General features: G+C 43.4%; 1 protein-coding gene across 6 annotated transcripts in view; it reads right to left on the bottom strand.

Moving 5' to 3' along the window:
- Window positions 1-18,472, bottom strand: part of akap13 (A-kinase anchoring protein 13) — an 81,241-nt gene that overhangs the window by 39,967 nt on the left and 22,802 nt on the right. For 5 of the 6 annotated variants that reach the window (XM_053506598.1, XM_053506600.1, XM_053506601.1 and 2 more), the window contains exons 5-8: window positions 17,000-17,183; window positions 15,263-15,455; window positions 11,153-14,312; window positions 5,519-5,571 (exon numbers count right to left, since the gene is read on the bottom strand). In XM_053506598.1, the coding sequence (XP_053362573.1) occupies window positions 5,519-5,571; window positions 11,153-14,312; window positions 15,263-15,455; window positions 17,000-17,183 (3,590 nt within the window). Of the gene's footprint in view, window positions 1-5,518; window positions 5,572-11,152; window positions 14,313-15,262; window positions 15,456-16,148; window positions 16,184-16,999; window positions 17,184-18,472 lie in introns of those variants that run through there. The other variant, XM_053506603.1, reaches the window with a different exon arrangement.

Below are 18,472 nucleotides of genomic sequence, written 5' to 3'. Positions count from 1 at the left end.
GAGAGAGAGAGAGAGAGACACAGAGACGGAGAGAGACACACAGAGAGAGACAGACAGAAATACAGAGAGAGACATAGTGACGGACAGAGAGAGAGACAGAGACAAAAAGTCAGAAATACAGAGACGGAGAGAGATAAAGACAGAGAGACAAAGAGAGACAGAGAGAAACAGAGCCAAAAGACGGAAATACAGACATTGAGAGAGAAAGACAGAGAAACAGAGAGAGACAGAGAAAGAGAGACAGAGAGAGATAGAGACAAAAAAGACAGAAATACAGAGACGGAGAGAGAAAAAGACAGAGGCAGAGACAGAGGGACAGAGAGAGAAAAGGAGACAAAGAGAGACAGAGAGAGAGAGACAGAGAGAGACAGAGAGAGACAGAGAGAGAGAGAGACAGAGAGAGAGAGACAGAGAGAGACAGAGAGAGACAGAGAGAGAGAGAGACAGAGAGAGAGAGACAGAGATGTTACATGTAACTGTAAACAGAAAACTTTAACAAAGTAAAAGTCATGTGACTTTTCAAAAGTTAAAACGGTTCTCGTCAGTAGACTGACGCGGTGTGAGAGGAATAAAACACAGGCACACGCTCTCGCACACGCTCTCGCACACGCTCTCGCACACGCTCTCGCACACGCTCTCGGTTTGTGTTACCATGGCAAAAACAGACCAGACATTTCCATTTCCATCTGTGTGTGTGTGTGTGTGTGTGTGTGTCTGAGATGAACAGTGATGTTATTATCACTCATTGGGACAAAGAGTTTATTGAACGCAGGATCATGACGAGAGAAACGATGCGTTGGAGAAACTGCAGGCATACAGATAACACACGCGCATATACACACACACACACACACACACACACACACACACACACACACACATATATACGCAAATACAGACACACACATATACGCAAAAACACACACACATACACACGCATGCATACTTACACGTGCGCATATATAAACACACGCATATAAACAAACACCCACACCCACGTTTACACCCACACAGGTGTATACACCCACACACACACACACACACACACACAGGTGTATACGCACACACACACACAGGTGTATACACACATGCATGTACGCAGAGACACACACATATAAACTCACACACCCGCACACTCTCGCACACACTCGCACACACTCGCACACACTCGCACACACTCGCACACACTCGCACACACTCGCACACACTCGCACACACTCGCACACACTCGCACACACTCGCGCGCTCTAGAGCTGATAAGCGCGGCTCAAGACCAGCAGTGATAGTGTGACTGCAGAAAGGCATTATGGGAAACGTCTCACAGCAAGAAGTGTGAGATACAGTAACTTTAAAGTAAACAAACACACACAAACACAGACTTCAAAGACATGCCCTAAAGTGAACCGATATCCTTATCTCAGACAAGTTTCTGTCTGTCCTGCTGTTCCATCTTTACACAGGACGCACACAAGAACTCAACTTTCCTCACCATACACACACACACACACACACTTCTCGTACCCTGATCAGCAGCACGTCCTCCGTGCGCTCTCCCCTCGTCCACAGTGTGTATCGGCGCCGGTGTCGCTCGTACATCTCCTCCGCAGAGACGGAGTCAAAAAGTGGAGATGGAAAAAGAACAGAACGCTCGATTCCACCATAAATGCAAGTGTGTGTGTGCGCGTGTCTGTGTGTGTGTGTGTGTGTGTGGGTGTGTGTGTGCGCGTGTCTGTGTGTGTGTGTCTGCTGAAAACATCTGCGCCGGGAATCAGACCTCCCTCTCTTCTCTTTCTCCTTCACACACTTCTTTCCACCCCTTCTCTCTCTCGTCGTTCTCCCTGTTTTTGCGCACACACACACACACACACACACACACACACACACACACACACCCTTCTTGGCTCCCTTTGCTCTGTCTCGCCTCTTTTTCTTTTTCATATTCAGTTCTCTTGTTCCTCTAATTTCTCCATCCATCTGTTTCACATTTTCAGTTTTTTTCCCTCCTAACCGCTCGCTCCACACACACACACGCCTGATCTGATCTTTCCACGTCTCCGTCAGGACGCCACAGATACGAGGTTAAAACCTTTTAGATATAAAAATAATTTAAATATTTAATCAATAACTTTAATCACACGTTAAGAGAGACGTTTGGATTGGCTTTGTCTGATGTACGACTAAACCTGGTTAATGTTTTTTGAGAGCTGAGACTGACAGGTTTAACAGTGTTTTGATTCACAGTGATTGAACTTAGTAGCTAAACTTCTCAGGCCCCGCCCACAATGTCACTGCAACCAGTCGGATCACAGTCTCCGCCCACAATGTCACTGCAACCAGTCAGACCACAGGCCCCGCCCACAATGTCACTGCAACCAGTCAGACCACAGGCCCCGCCCACAATGTTACTGCAACCAGTCAGACCACAGGCCCCCGCCCACAATGTCACTGCAACCAATTAGACCACAAGCCCCACCCACAATATCACCATATCAAGCCATAGTCCCCGCCCACAATGTCAGCGTAACCAATCAGACTACACAATTTTAAAGGCATTTTAAAGAAAATCTTTTTTATTAAATGGTTAATTTTGTATTTATTCTATACATTTCTTTTTTTTTTAGCAAATAAACATTTGGTTTAATAAGTTACTGCCTGTTGTACATGTTAGCATTGGCATGGTGCCAGATAGAAGAAATTAATTTTTCCTTAGAGCCTCGAGAGGGCGCCAGAGTTTCTCTCTCTCTCTCTCTCTCTCTCTCACACACACACACACTTTATTAAGTGAGCTGCACAAACAACAATATCGGTAGAATTTAAATCTAAACATGTAGTTTTTTGCTGATTATCATTGTAAACCCAGCCTCTGAGACTCTGGAGAGAGAGAAAGAGACCGAGAGAGAAGGAAAAAGACAAAGAGAGAGGGAGAGAGATGGAAAGAGAGACAAGCATAGGGAGAGAGACTGAGAAAGAGAGACAGACAAAGAGAGAGACAAGGAGACGAAGAGAGAGAGACAGCAAGAGAGACAAAGAGAGAGAGAGGGAGACAGAGAGAAAGACAAGGAGAGGGAAAGGGAGACAGAAAGAGAGACAGAAAGAGAGATAAAGAGAGATAAAGAGAGACAGACAGACAGAGAGCCAAAAAAAGGGATAAAGATAGGTAAAGAGAAAGCGACAGAGACAGACACAGAGAGAGTCAAGGAGGGGGGGAGAGCGACAGAGAAAGAGAGCCAGAAAGAGAGATAAAGATAGATAGAGAGAAAGAGGGACAGAGCCAGAGAGACAGACAGTGAGAGAGAGACAAACAGAGAGAGACACAGACAGAGAAAGAGAGACAGAGATGTCCAGCAGACGGGACGTTCGGACTCTGTGTCGTTATCTTGAGAGCCTGTGTAGATAAAACAGTCAGAACGTCAATTCTCACGGATGCCGATGATGTAAAAGCGCGGGGTGTTAACGACGTGACGGTCTGAGTGCCAGAGAAACGATAAGCGAAGAACAGAAACAACAACGTCAGCTACGCGGTGCGATAAGAAGCCGAGCGTACAGCGTGTAGCAGACGATAGAGCGAGGGATCTTTACAGCAACGTGCATCAAAGCCACAAACAGATTATTTATTAGTTTAACAAGATAATGAATTTAAAGTCAGATAAAATTTCACACACAGAGAGAACGCCTTCTTTATCTCAATTTAGTGTTTCGTGAATTTGTTACAGTGAGCTCAAACAATCAGTAAAGCTTGATATTAAAAAATAATAATAATAAATAAGCTTCTGTGCTAAGTTTAATAATCTAAACATGGAGAAACATTTTAACGATTTTTTGCACAGAATTGCTACAGTTTTAAAAATCACGTGGTCCCGTGGCCACGACGCGCTCTGATCCCGCTAGCTACAACACTGCAAAGAAGCACCAAGTCACAGCCCTCGCCTGGATACGCCCCCTTGTGGATGACTACGGAAACATCCTGAGAGTCGTAAAAAATGACGCGAGCCTGATAGAAAGATTTCGAAAGTGGCTGCCATCAATCACAAGTTAAATGACAGGTTTCCTGTCTTTTCCGTCCTTTGTGTAGTTCTTAGCTGGTGTTGTTAACTGATGATGGTAATGTACTCTATGTAGCTCCTTGGCCCTGGAGGTCCTGGAGGTCCTGGAGGAACGTCGTTTGGTTTTACTGCGTACTGATTGAACTGTTCACGGTTGAAATGACAATAAAAGCCGACTTGACGATTTCGAGTGTGTTGGCTCTGAACCGCTGCAGGTCGTCCTGAAACACGCGGGTCGGCTACAGACTCACCGTAGGTACGAACTGAACACGACCTGAGAATCCACACTGATTCATAGCAGAAAATAATAATAATAATAATAAAAATAGAGCGTAACTCGAGTCTGAACACCAGGCACGTTCCTCACTTAAACACTCGCGCATCTTTTCCACCCAGGTCACTGACTCGAAACACAGCCCCCTGCTTCCTTCCTCCCCCAACCTGCCCCCACCTCGTCCTGCCCCCATCACCCCCCACTTCCCCCCACCTGCCCTCATCTACTTCAGATAAAAGGGGAATTTTTTTTTTTAATGACACTGAGGTGTTTGTTTCCACTCAAGCTAAATTTGAAAGTGTGCAGATAAATGAGAGGATGAAAACACACACACACACACACACACACACACACACACGACTCAGCGAGCAGGAAGAGACTGGAAACAATACACCAGGCCACAGGGAAATGACACACTATGAAGTGCTTAGGGCTAGTGACCTGCTTCCTGTTGGCTAATCAGCTACTTCCTAGTTCAGTTCCAGACCCCCCGCCCCCCGCCGCCTCCCCCCCCCATGTCCCATCATCCCCTTCACTCGGCGTGTTAGTGTGTGCCAATGCTACCTTAAACATGTGACCTACGTAAACATCTTGTCTACTTCGTCGACAATTTTAAAAAAGGCGCATCACATGCTTAAAGTAAAAATATTACACTCTCACTCTCTCCTAGCCGTTCGTTCCCATACGAGTTTGACCCCAGACGAGGTCAAAGGTCAGGGGTGCAGGTCCGAACCTACGTCACACACGTCTGTAAATCCCCTCGAAGGTCGCGGAGAAGGAGAAATACAGAGAGGGTAGCCAGCATGTAGATCTTTCTGACGCACGCACGCACACACACGCACGCGCACACACGCACGCGCACACACGCACTCGCACACACGCACACTCGCACACACGCACACTCGCACACTCGCACACTCGCGGCACACACACTCGCGCGCACACACACTCGCGCGCACACACACGCACACACACTCACACACACACTCACACACACACTCACACACACACTCACACACACACTCGCACACACACACACTCCTGATTACTTCTTGCAAATGAGACATGATTATGATTGAAAGGTAAACACACCACAGGATGTAAATGCAGCCAGACGAGTTACACGGGTGAGAGAGAGAGAGAGAGAGAGAGAGAATATGAAACCACACACACACACACACACACACACACACACACTCACCTCACTGCACTGATCCAAGTGTGCTATCGCAGCCTCTGTGTGACCATCATCACCTACGAGCAAATCACAAGAGAACCAAGTTTAAACTCATAACACACTATTTAAAAAAATATGCAAATCAAATTCAAATCATTTCTAACGTACACTCTGTCTTATCAATGTTAGGCCACGCCCCCTACCTGCGTCTAATCCTGGGGTGATTTTTCTATTATTTTTGTAATATACTCGTGTTTTTATGCTTTTGTTCATGTTTAATAGTGAAAGTAAGAGCATTTCCACACACACACACACACACACACACACCATGTGATGAGACCCCGAAGGACTAAACAGCCGTGTGTTCATAATAAAACCACGTGTTATTGAGACTCATCAGCTTCAGTTTGTTAGGGATCATAAAGACTGGACTCTGGAGTGATGGAGAAAGGTCATGTGACCTGATGAGTCCAGACTGACCCTATTCCAGAGTGATGGGCGTGTCAGGGTGAGAAGGGAAGGACATGAAGCGATGCTCCCATCATGCATAGTGTCCACTGTACAAGCCTCTGGAGACAGTGTTATGATCTGGGGTTGATCAGTTACTCAGGTCTAGACTCAGTAACGTTATGGGGCAATAAAATGAAGTCAGCTGACCACCTGAATGTACTGAACCACCAGAGGATCACATCTATGGAGGGTTTAGATCTTCACTGAAGGTATGAGGGATCATTCTCACACATGAACTGGACACCAGAGAGACAGACTTTAGGACGAGGTGGAGAAGACGTTACGGAGCGGTTCGACTCTCCTGTCATTCAAAAGAAACTCGACCTTAAGTGACTGGAGCATGTAGCGTCAGGACATTTACTCCTGTCCAGAGTCACAATCATTTTATAATTATATATATATATTTATTTTTTTCCCTTCTTGACTGATGGCAGATTAACACTGTTGAAAACCTCACGATCAGTTCAGCTTCCTTTCACTTCACTTTCGCTGTCGGCCAAAACACAGTAGTGATGATTTTTTTTTGTCCTTATTGTTATACATATGATACAGAAGATGTGTGTGTGGCCAAAGAAGCCACGTCTAAGGTTTATGTAACATGGAAGTGACCCATCTCGCTTCCCCAAATATTTCAAGTTGCTGATTTCAGCCGTTTTGGAGAGATGATTTTATATGAGCCCCAAAAATGGTATTTTTCAGTGTTATACTGTCTCACTTCAAACAAGAATCATTTTCAATACAAATTATTCACATTTCTTTGACTATTGATACTAAGATGGGTGTGTAAGCCACGGGAAGCACATGATCTGTGAAAACTGTTGCTTAAATAAAAAAAATAAAAAAAAGATGTTTTCTGCTAAATGCTTAAAAAGCAAAAACATCTGTAGTGTCCGTAACCATGTCACATTCATGTTGGAATATCTTAACGATTTTGCTTTGTAGAATAAAACACCTTCAGGTTTATGTCTTTTTACGTAGAGTCTAAACTGGCCAAGTTTCATCTGAATCACTATTAAGATCGTTAAAAGATTTGAATTATAAAGAAACTGTATTTAGCAAATGTGTTTCTTTTTATCTGATAATAATTTAAATGTTAATGTATATTTACAAAAGCGAAGCATGGATGAGTAGATAAGAAGCGTTAAGTATTATGAATAAATGATGTTATATGATCCTAACTGAGAATTCACTTTTGCACCGACACCATGTTTCAGACCATCATCAGTCTGGACTCTTCAGTTCTGCACTAATCACAGCGTCTCTGCTCTTCACACAACATGTAGACTTACAGTTACGCTGAATCCACATCACCAGCCTAAATCAGAGGGGGTTCTTTTTACCCTAAAGTGACACAGATATAATTTATTTTTTTGTCTTGTCTGAACGCACAAATCTGATGTTTTTCAGTTCAGACCCGAGTCCTTTTCATATGTGGTCCTAAATCAGATATGTAGCTGATACGTGGTCATGTGACTGGAATAAGAACGAGCAGATCAGATGTGAGTTTGTGCTTCTGCACGTGTGGAGCGTGACGTCATCAGTCAGCGACGGCAGCGCAGAGATTTCATAGCAGCGCTAGGACCAGATGCTAAGGCGAGGCGTCTGGCTTTCTTCCTTCTTCTGGACTTTAACACACACACACACACACACACACACACACACACACACACACACAGACACACACACAGACACACACACAGACACACACACAGACACACACACAGACACACACACACACACACACACACACACACACACACACACACACACACACACACACACACACACACACACACACAATCCAAAACAAAAGCCTAAACAGGTTCCTGCTCAAATCACATCCAGTGTTTAAAATTTTTACAGCTTCCCATCTGACAGCACTCGCACTGGAGACTCCTTCCTCATGTAACTGTTAAATAAATTACAAGAAACGTTCGGTATGAACAATTTATTTATCATCATCATCATCATCATCGCTTCCACACAGCACACTACTGCGTCCTGAATCAGCATCACTGCCGGGTTCTGCACTCTGATTGGTCAGAGGGAGTTGATTAATTCTCTCTGACACTCGCGCAGGTTTATATTAATGCACTCGCGCAATTACTTTACACATAAGAGTTTAATAGATAAAAATAAAGAAAGAGAGAATACAACACCCTCCTTTTGACTAACACACACACACAGATCGCTGCTCATACACGAGTGTGCGATGCTAAGCTTGTTTTGCTCCTCATGCGAACGCGACACACTTCCTCTTTCCCGTTCTCTGGTTCCTCTTCAGCTCAGTTTCAGGAAGTTTTCAGACTCATTACAGTCGCATTCCACACACACACACACACTACTTACATCAGACCGCCGTGGCGATGTCTGCGTGATTTATTAACTTTATATGAACAATATGTTCTCATTTAATCAAAGTGAAACTGTGACAATCAAACCCACACCTAAACACACACACACACACACACACGTCTGAAATAAACCAGCCACTAATATAGACTTGTTGTTGAATCGTGTGCATTAGATTTTCCCTCATCACTCCTGACGGTACGTCACTCTGACGGGTCAGGACTCGGGATCAGACGCCGCGGAACCGGAGGCTAAAGGTCCGATCCGTTAGTGAACACCAGCGCCAGTCTCACTCCTGAGACACACAAGTCTACTGCTAACGGATCTTACATCAAGATGGAAAAGTGCATTTCTGTTACATCAAAGGAAAAAACATGACATCATCCAATATGTGTTGTTTTGTGATTATTTCTGCCGAGTGAGTAATTAAACACACCGGCGGGATTCAAACATGCTGCACTTGTTCTGTGTAAATTAATCATTTTCTTTGAGAGATTCTTCACAAACTTAGTCGAAATTGTTTAGATCAATAAAAATAAATAAATAAATTAATAAAAATAAATAAATAAAATAATTAACTAATTAAACTAAAAAATATTATATTGATAAAGTGAACTAAAAAAATAATAATAAAAATCGGAACTTGTTGCTTTGTCTGAAAAAAAACAACTCAAGTGCATGTTGGGACAATAATTGTATTTATTTATTTACTTTTTTCTTGTTTGTTTGTGATCTCCCCCTCGTTAGCGAGTGGGCGGAGCCAAAGCTGTAATATTACCTCTGCGTGAGACTGTAGTGTCGAGTCATGCTGCTTTTACCCTCTGTTTATTTTAAGTGAACTCTCTGATCTGATAAACCCAACAAAAACACTGTAACCATGGCGACGGTCTCACCATCTCAGCTACCTGACTAGCCTAGCTTGCTCAATTAATTAGCTTAGATTGATTATAAAGATCAGGGAGATGGGCGTGGCCATGAGATGTGATGAGAGCATCAGATTAATGAGAAATAATAAACTACAAACAGTTGATTAGATCATGAAATGTTTAAATTGTGTTACTTAATTTTTTTTATATGTATTCGTGTTTAGATTTTAATTTTGTTCCTTTGTTCCCAGCGCTACATATTTACTTTTAATTTAACCACACAAAAATATTTTAAAATAAAATATACTTTATTATATTATATACATCACAAAATATGATGCATCTCATATCAAAGATCATTCTCAATACTCTGGGTGTATCTTTCTATTTCATTTCATTCTGTTTAGCTTAAACTGTTTGTGACTGTGTATTCCTTTATTATTATTATTATTATTATTCATTTATTTATTATTTATTTCACTAAACTATAATCTGTATCAGTGTGCAGGTGAGGAAAACTGCGGAAACAAATATTCAAAGCTGCACGATTTGATAAAAAAGACCTCATTGTGATTATTATGACATCATGATTGTGATGTAAACTGCAACATGTTACTATTAAATCTACCTGTTTGTTGTTCAGTTGTATTTATGGAGGTCAACAGCTAATAAATAAATGATAAATGATCTCATTAAGAGGATGTTTGCTGATATTTATTTATCACTTTAAACTTATTTAAAAAATATAAACAAATAGTTAAATTATTGACAAACTACATAAATTCCTAATAAATAAATAATAAATAATCACACAGGTCCGGATCACAGTGTAAAATGTTTATAATTATAATACGCGTGAAGTTAAATGTCAAATAATGGCCGAGTTGCAGACGTACTCCGCCTATGTTTGACCTCAGAGAGTCGTAATGAAAGTTTTCTAATGAATGATTATTTCAATTTCCGCATGACATAACATTAAATAACGTGACATGGTTTAAAAGAAGGAAGTCTCGCTAATATTTCCCCGAATGGTCACATGACTACTGCTGGTTTTGACCTTTGTTGCTGAGGAGAGCGAGACACAAATCAACATTGAGAGATTCCCCGATTAAAAGCAAGATTTTTAAATAAATGAAGTCTCTTATATAGATTTATTTTAGAGTTGAGGTCACACAGGGCAGCAGGCTGAGGGATTATGCATTTTATAATATTCTGTGTATCTTGCGTGTCTCTAAACAAAACGGTTCTGAATTTGTGTTTTTATATTTTATAGTTACACTCGCAAGAAGCATTTCATGTCTCTTATTTCTTGTACACATAAAACGAACTATACGATAATCCGAACACGTCTTCAAAGGTAAACGTAAGATATTAATAAAAGTTCTGTATTGTGTGATGTGATCCACCCCAGCGGAGCAGAGGGATGTGATGATAAAGGAGCACGCAACAAAAATACAGCTACAAAATAATAAGAACAATAATAAGAATAATCTCTGTAACGCCCCTGGACGGTCAGTCATGTGCTCTGATTAGACACTCGGGAGTTTCCGTCAGCTAACAGACTCAACTACCGTTTCCATAGGAACGGACCGGCGCTGGGGGACTCGACCTTCTACTGGAGTGATGAAATCAGGGACGTTTGGACTGAAAACAGAAATAAATTACGAATAAACAATGCTCTTTTTTTACGGCCGCATCTGAGCGAGTGTGATAAGAGTTTTCCGCCTGCGCAGCGTCCATGTCTCCACTCCAGAGCTTTGTTCTTTGTTTTAAATGACAAACCGGAGCTATTCTGAGACGCGACAGCATTGAGGTGAAGAGAAGAAGAGAGACGAGATACACACGCGAGACACAAACGAGAGCAGTGTATAAACAGACACAGTTAAATGTCTACCTACTTATATAGAACTAATATTAAATTTCTTCTCACCTGCTACCTGTTCCTCCTTCCGTTCCTCTCCATGTTCCTTCTCTGTGTGACTGTGCTCCTCATCCAGACAAACTCCAGCACTCGACAGGTCCTGGATTAAACCACTATCCGTTTCTACAGGAGAGCTGGCATCCATCTCTAAGCCCGTGCCACTATCCTGATCCATCACGGAGCTCAGATCCATTGGCTGGTCGGAGACAGAAGTGGAAATGTTCTCCAAAGCCAAACCTGAATCGTTAACAGAAACATGGGCGTCCAGAATTCCAGCCTCACTACAAACTGGAGCTTCAGGAAGACGGGCATCCTCAGGTTCCAGACATATCCCGAGGCTTTTCTCACAGGTGGTCTCCTCAAACTGGTTGTGATCAGACGTTCCTCTAATGCTCTCCTCCAAGGTTGTGTCCACAGGCTGATGATCAAGAGTTGTTTCTTTATGTTGTAGGTCTTGAATGCCTGTCTCTGGTTTGTGGTCTTGGGACGTTTCATTCTCACTCCTCTCACACGTCGTGCCCTCAAGCTGCTGATCTAGAACATTTTCCTCCAAACTCATTTCCTCAGAACATGGGCCAAGTGACGTTATTCTGATGGTTTCCTCAAAGAGCATGGGAAGGTCATGATTAAGGTCAAGAGATGTTCCTCTAACGCTCTCCTCTAATGCCTCAAGTGTTTGGTGTAAAACATTTTCTTCCGAGCTGCTAACCTCAGGAAGTGTGTCAAAAGATTCGTCTCTGATTGTCAGATCTTGATGTAAGTCAAGAGTTCCTCTAATGCTTTTTTCAGAGGTCATGCCCTCATGTTTGGGGTCATGAGGGTCATTTGTGCTCTTCTCAGTTTGTTGGATGCTTTCTTCAAGGCTGTTAACCTCAGGAAGTGGAGGAAGAGACGCGTCTCCACTTGTTTCCACAAAGGAAGATGAATCATGAATGAGAGCCAAAGATGTTTCACTTACACACTCATTTAAGATCACCGCCTCAACTTGTTGATCTTGAATGTTTTCCTCAGGGATTTTAACCTCAGGAAGTGGCTCAAGAGATGTTCCACTATTGCTCTCCTCAAAGGTCACGGGGTCTAATTTTTGGGGGATGTTTTCCTCAAAGGTGCTTACTTCAAGATGTGAGCCCGGAGATGTTTCTACAACCGTCTTTGTAGATGTGTTGAGCTCAGACTTTCGGTCTTTAGATGTTGTGTCGCTCTCCACAGAATGGGGGTCAGTAATGTTCTCAGACACAGAAGGAGACTGAAATGATGTGTTGCACGGTGGCAATGAAATTTCTGGGGTCTCACCAAGTTTTGCAGGCATCATAATGCATGCCTCCTGAACATCCTTGTCATTTGATGCATTAGAACCTACATCGTGTGCAGTCAATGCTGTTTCTTTTAGGTTCTCCTCAGATACTATCTGTGATGGTTCTAAACTCTCAGAATTCTCTAAGAGCTTTAATTCTAACTTCATATCCTCCTCCTTGGTCTCCTGCATCTCTGAAGGATGAGCAGTGGAGCTTTCAGAATCTCCAGCAAGTGCACTTGTTGCTGTTCTCTCTGTGGTGTCTAAGGGTAAGCTGTGAAGCTGGGGATCATTGGGACTTCCCTCGATTGTCAGTTTGGAAAAAGAACCACACAGTATTGTCACAGGTGACTTTTTAGAACCGTCACACATCTCAAGCTGATCGGTTTCCACCTTCTCAGCCTCCTCCATGGTTTCTCTTGAACCTGCAGGCCGACCAAGTTCCAGAGAAGCTGAGCATGGTGATTCAACAGAAATGCATGGTATGATTAAACCATCTATTGAAAAAAACTCACAGGGTGACTCTGGAGGTGTTTGAAATGATAGTGGTTCCCGTTCAGCCTTTGTTTCTAATCCACTTTGTTCAAGGAATGAATCGAACGCCATGAATCCTTGAGGATCTGTTAAAATTTGGTTCAAAACCAAACCTGTGATAGGACTCTGTGATCTTACTGGATTTTGGTTCTGGTCCATAGTATCCATGATGTCAGAGTCTATGGCATCAGATTGTGGTTCACTATGCTCCTGAGAAGGTTCCTGACCTCCACAATGAGCCACAGTAATTGTTTGTGAAGTTTCTTCTGGTATTTCTGGAAAGATGATAGGTTGGAGATAATTTTCTGATGCTTTTAAGAAATTTTGCTCCGTTTCAGGAACTAAGGTCTGATCAACTTGGATTTCTTCAGCACCTTCATCTAGCACTAATCTGTCAGATTGTCCTGGTGCATCAGTGACATCACAAGACGGAGGTTCTTTTACGGAATCTAAACTCACCTGTTCGGACACCGGTTCTGGCGGAGGGTCAGCTTGGTCAGCTGTGGTCGTGAGAACCTGAGACGGTTCGAGACGTACGTTGTGGACCGGTCCTGGAGCCATGTTGGGTCTGAAACTTAAAGAATCCAAACCTCTGCTCACGTCCTGATCCCCTTTTGTCCAGCCTGTGGACTCAGGTGTCGGATCGTTGACGTTTCCTGCTTCCTGGATCTCCTTCCCTTTCTCCGTGGCATTAAAGTCCAAAGTTCTGTAAAACCTGGAGCGTTTTTCACCGTTCGTTTGGGCATCAAGCGGCTGTGTGCTCCGGCTCAGTAAGAAAGTTTCCTGCTTGGAGGAGTTACGCTCTCCTTCCCTTTCCTCTGGTAAGTCCCCTCTCGCCTTGTTTTCGTTGTTCTCGGGGAGGAGTCCCTGATTTTGACCCATCGTTCCCTCCTCTTTGTTGCCAGATTGGATTATATTAAAACTCTTTGTCTCGGATACAGCGTGACTCCTGTGTGTACGAGGCGCCTCCCCGATTACTCTCGACTCGCTATCTACTTCCTCCTGCTGCTGCTGCTCTCCACAGGAAGCGGCGCTGACAGCCGCACAGTCCTCCTGCTTCTCCGCACACACTCCCTCACCCTCTACCCGCAAAGTCCCCTTCCCAGAATCCGAGTCTTCGCTGGACGCTGGCGCTTCACCCACCTCGGATCGGGCGCTGCCATTCGGGCACTTAGAGAGCTCGCTGCTTCCTTTCTCACCTCCGACTTCCTGAAGCTTACACACCGGCGGTTTCTGGAGGGTGGGGTTGTCAGAGGGAGTCACCGCAACCGTCTGCAAATCGTCTACGAAATCGCGGCTCAGGATGAGCGGAAAGGACTGCCACTGCTTCCGAGGTCCTCCCTGACGAAAGAGAGAGAGACGGAGTGATAGTGAGACTTGGGCATGAGATCAAATTAATAAAAAATAATCAAATGTGGATCATTTCAAACAGAAATCAAGTGGAAAGAAAGAGAAAAGAGAATGAAAAAAAAAAGAAGAATTTGTACCAAAAGGAAAATCTCACATGGCTTTTGTCAAATCGAAATGAAGAAAACCACAATGTAATAAACGAATAAAAACTCTATTTTATTCATTAGAACTGAAAAGTTTGAAAAGTATTAAAGCTACAAATTTAAATATAATACTACATGTTTAAAGTAAATAAATTTATTTCTACTTAAATCATGTAAACTGTAAGGACCTTGAGAACATCACAAAACTGAACAGGATGACATAAGATATAAAAATAAAAACTGCATCTTAAAAGAAAAAATCTCCATCTGATTAGCTGTCTTGTTAGTAAAGTAAAAATAAAAGTAAAAAAAGTCAAATGATATCATTTTTATTTTCATTATTAATGCTATTAACAACACTAAAGAAAAAGTATGACATAAAAAAGTTAGGTTAAAGTGGTGAGAAGTAACACTGATTTCACTGATACGTTCTCAACCAATCAGAAGCAAGAGAAATGCTAATAGCCCCGCCTTCTCTGAGTGATCACACTCTGATGAGGGGGTTCAGGGTGCCAGAACTTTTACTACAACTAAAGAAAAAGGGACTGAAGAGACATAGAGACAGAGAAACCCCATTAAATCTGACAAAGTGTTAACAAGCTCACACTCTCTCTCTCACACACACACACACACACACACACACACGTGTATCTACGTGTAGTGCCGCGGCACTGGTACCCGCAGTACCGCGCAGCAGATGACTCACCGCTCGACCATCCATCACACGCGCTCACACACGCCTCGCGCTCGTTTATAACCGCTGGACGCTCAGACCTGACGGAACTCGCCGGTGATTACCTTGTTGCTCCCGTGAGCGCGCACGTAGCGGCGGAGCTCGTCCACGTCTCGCCTCAGGTCCGGCGGCTCTGCGTCCGCCTCGCGCTCCACCGTCAGCGTGAAGGTGTTCAGCCTCGGGTGGTGCAGGAACGCTCGGCCTGCTGGGTGACACCGTCTGGGTGTTTTCGTTTCAAGGTGCGGTGATTTCTCAAGCCTAACACACACACACACACACACACACACACACAGAAACACACACACACACACCACCCAGGTGATTCAGAGGCACCACACCTTCAACACCTAAACACAACCACACCTCTCTCTCTCTCTCGCTCTCTCTCGCTCATAACACACTCGCTGTCAGTCACAGCAGCTTCAACACACACACACACACACACACACACACACGAGTGTAAACCACAAGCTGAGTGCTCTTTTATTCAGCAGTGTTACTGTGATTTTAAACTCAGGTCTGTGTGTGTGTGTGTGTGTGTGTGTGTGTGTGTGATGGTTATGCGCAGGTGTTCATCGCACGTGCAAACAGTGAGTTTTCTTAAGCCAGAAAACCGGTTTCAATGTACAATACGAGGAAATAAACACTTCTGCTGAACGAGCGGCGGAGAGAAAGAACAAGAAAAACTCTCAGGGCCGCAGTTTCATCGTTTCACTCGTTTAATTCGTTTAATTCTATTTATTTTTATTATCTATTAAAGTCAAATGAAAAACAAAACCCCAGAGATATTTTAAACACAAACATGAATATTAAAATAATCAATTTATTTAAAAAAATATAAAGTTTTATTAATTTAAATAAATACTAATATATATAAAATCTCACACACACACACACACACACACACACACACACACACACACACACACACACACACACTTACACCGTTACCTTGATTTTCTTTCTCTCATGTAAACCTTATTAGTTTGTTTTGCTAAAGTAACAGGGAACTGTACCCGAGGTAACACTACGCTCTGAGAGGAACTCAGTCAGATTCCTAAACACACACACACACACACACACACACACACACACCAGGTAACTTCCTGTTTCATTCAGGACGCGCAACTGAGTTAGCTGTGGGCAAATTAGTGCTCAATGCTAAATAACCAAATGTACAAAAACAGCTAGCGTGTGATAACCACACACACACACACACACACACACACACACACACACACACGGAGGAAAAACATGCCTGCACTATACAAGGACACACACTGATGCAGACACACCTACTAAACAGACAGCACAAAACACACAGTGTTACACCACACACACACACACACACACACACACACACACACACAGAGACCAGAATATACACAGCCCTGAAACCACCACACACCCACACAGACGTTAAGCTAAGGCTGACGGATATGACTGATCACTAGACCACAACACCTAATACACCGCTGATAATACTGTGTGTGTGTGTGTGTGTGTGTGTGTGTGTGTGTGTGAACTATAATACATAATAGTATAAAGTGTGTCCTCTAAGTGTGAGTACAGTGTGTGTATACTATAAGCCAGAGTTTGTCCTGTAAGGGTGTGTGTGTGTGTGTGTGTACATGCAGTTTGTGTGTGCACAAGTGTGTGAGCGTGTGCATGCACTGTGTGTGCAGTGTGTGTCCGCGCACATGCAGCGTGTGTGTGTGTGCACATGCAGTTTGTGTGTGCACGAGTGTTTGTGTGCATGCAGTGTGTGTGCAGTGTGTGTGTGTGTGTGTGTGTGCACTGACTCTGAGAGCAGGTGCTGTAGGTGTGTGTGTCCTGTGCTCTGTGCTACGCGTGCTGGCGTGTCCCCGTGTTTGTTGTTGAGCCGCAGCGCGTCGTGGCCCCCTGGCTGCTGCAGGAGGAACAGCGCGACCCTGCGGAGACCTCGGCGAGCTGCGAAGTGCAGCAGCGTCTCATGAGGACTGGAGTCTGAGGAGGGAACAAAACACACACACACACATCAGATTTAACCGAGAGTTCACAAACAATCCACCATAAGTGTGTTTCTGTTCCCACAGGAGCAGCAGCATGAACAGAGAAAACACACACACACACACACACACACACACACCAGCTGTTCCGTTATTTCCTAGAAAGAGAATCAGCAAAATATACAGTCACACATTCTCTGTGGAAACTCTCTCTCTGTGCTTCTCACCTTCTGCTTCTACAGAGAAACCTTCAAGAACCTTTTGTCAGAAACTGAGAAAACATCAGGAACATCAGGAACTGGTCTGAGATGTGAGGACATGTGTGTGTGTGTGTGTGTGTGTGTGTGTGTGTGTGAGTTTGTTTTGTTTTTTGTTTTTAGTACATCAAGAACCGATACGGTAGACGGCACGGAGGTTGGCGCTGTGGCCTCGCGCCCCCAGGTTCCGGGTTCGATTCCCACTTCACATCTTTGTGTCTGGAGTTCACGTGTTCTCCTTGTGTGCGGTGGGATTCCTCAGGGTACTCTGGTTTCTTCCCACAGTCCAAAGACATGTAGGTCAAGATTAACGTGTGTGTGTGTGTGTGTGTGTGTGTGTGTGTGTGTGTGTACCCAGTGACCGATCAGTAAACTGACCCTGGGATAAGTTCCAGCCCCGCCCCATGACCCTGTACACTAGAAGCGCTAATAGAAGCTGAACAAGTAAAGAGCTCTTTTACGGGTTTTAGGTTAGAACCCTTTATAAGAACTAGTTTTAGGGTCCCAGGAACTCGAAACCCTTTATGGGAAGATTATGAGAAAACCTCTTTTAGGAGGGGAGAAAACAAAACAAACAAACAAACAAACAAACAAAATAACATGAACTTTGTTCAGGACACCAGGAACTTTTTTCTAAAACCCGGGAACATCAGCTAAAGAACCAGGTTCCTAGAGGACCTTTCAGAACCTTTGTGGTACCGCTACAAAAATAACGTTTTAAAGAAAGTTTGAGAAAAAAATAACTTCTTTAGAAACTCAGGAACCTTTCATCAGACGTCTCTTTAAAGAGGAAAACCAGGAACCGTTTTAGGAACCCAAAGCATTTCGAGTAAGTCAAAGAAACATTTCTGAATTTTAAACACCCAGACACCCAAACCCCCCACCCCCCATGTTTTTTTTTACTTTTCTTTTTTTAAACCTGTAAATCTTTTTTTTTAGGAACGTATTTCCTTCCGCTTCCCAGAAAGTTTTAAAGAGAAAACATTTTAAGAATTTTTAAGACACAAACAAACCACTTTTTTTTCTTTTT

Source organism: Clarias gariepinus, chromosome 10, assembly GCF_024256425.1.
Source record: "Clarias gariepinus isolate MV-2021 ecotype Netherlands chromosome 10, CGAR_prim_01v2, whole genome shotgun sequence".
NCBI lineage: Eukaryota > Metazoa > Chordata > Actinopteri > Siluriformes > Clariidae > Clarias > Clarias gariepinus.
The sequence above is the reverse complement of the archived record's forward strand: the minus strand, read 5'-3'. Positions and strand labels throughout refer to the sequence as shown.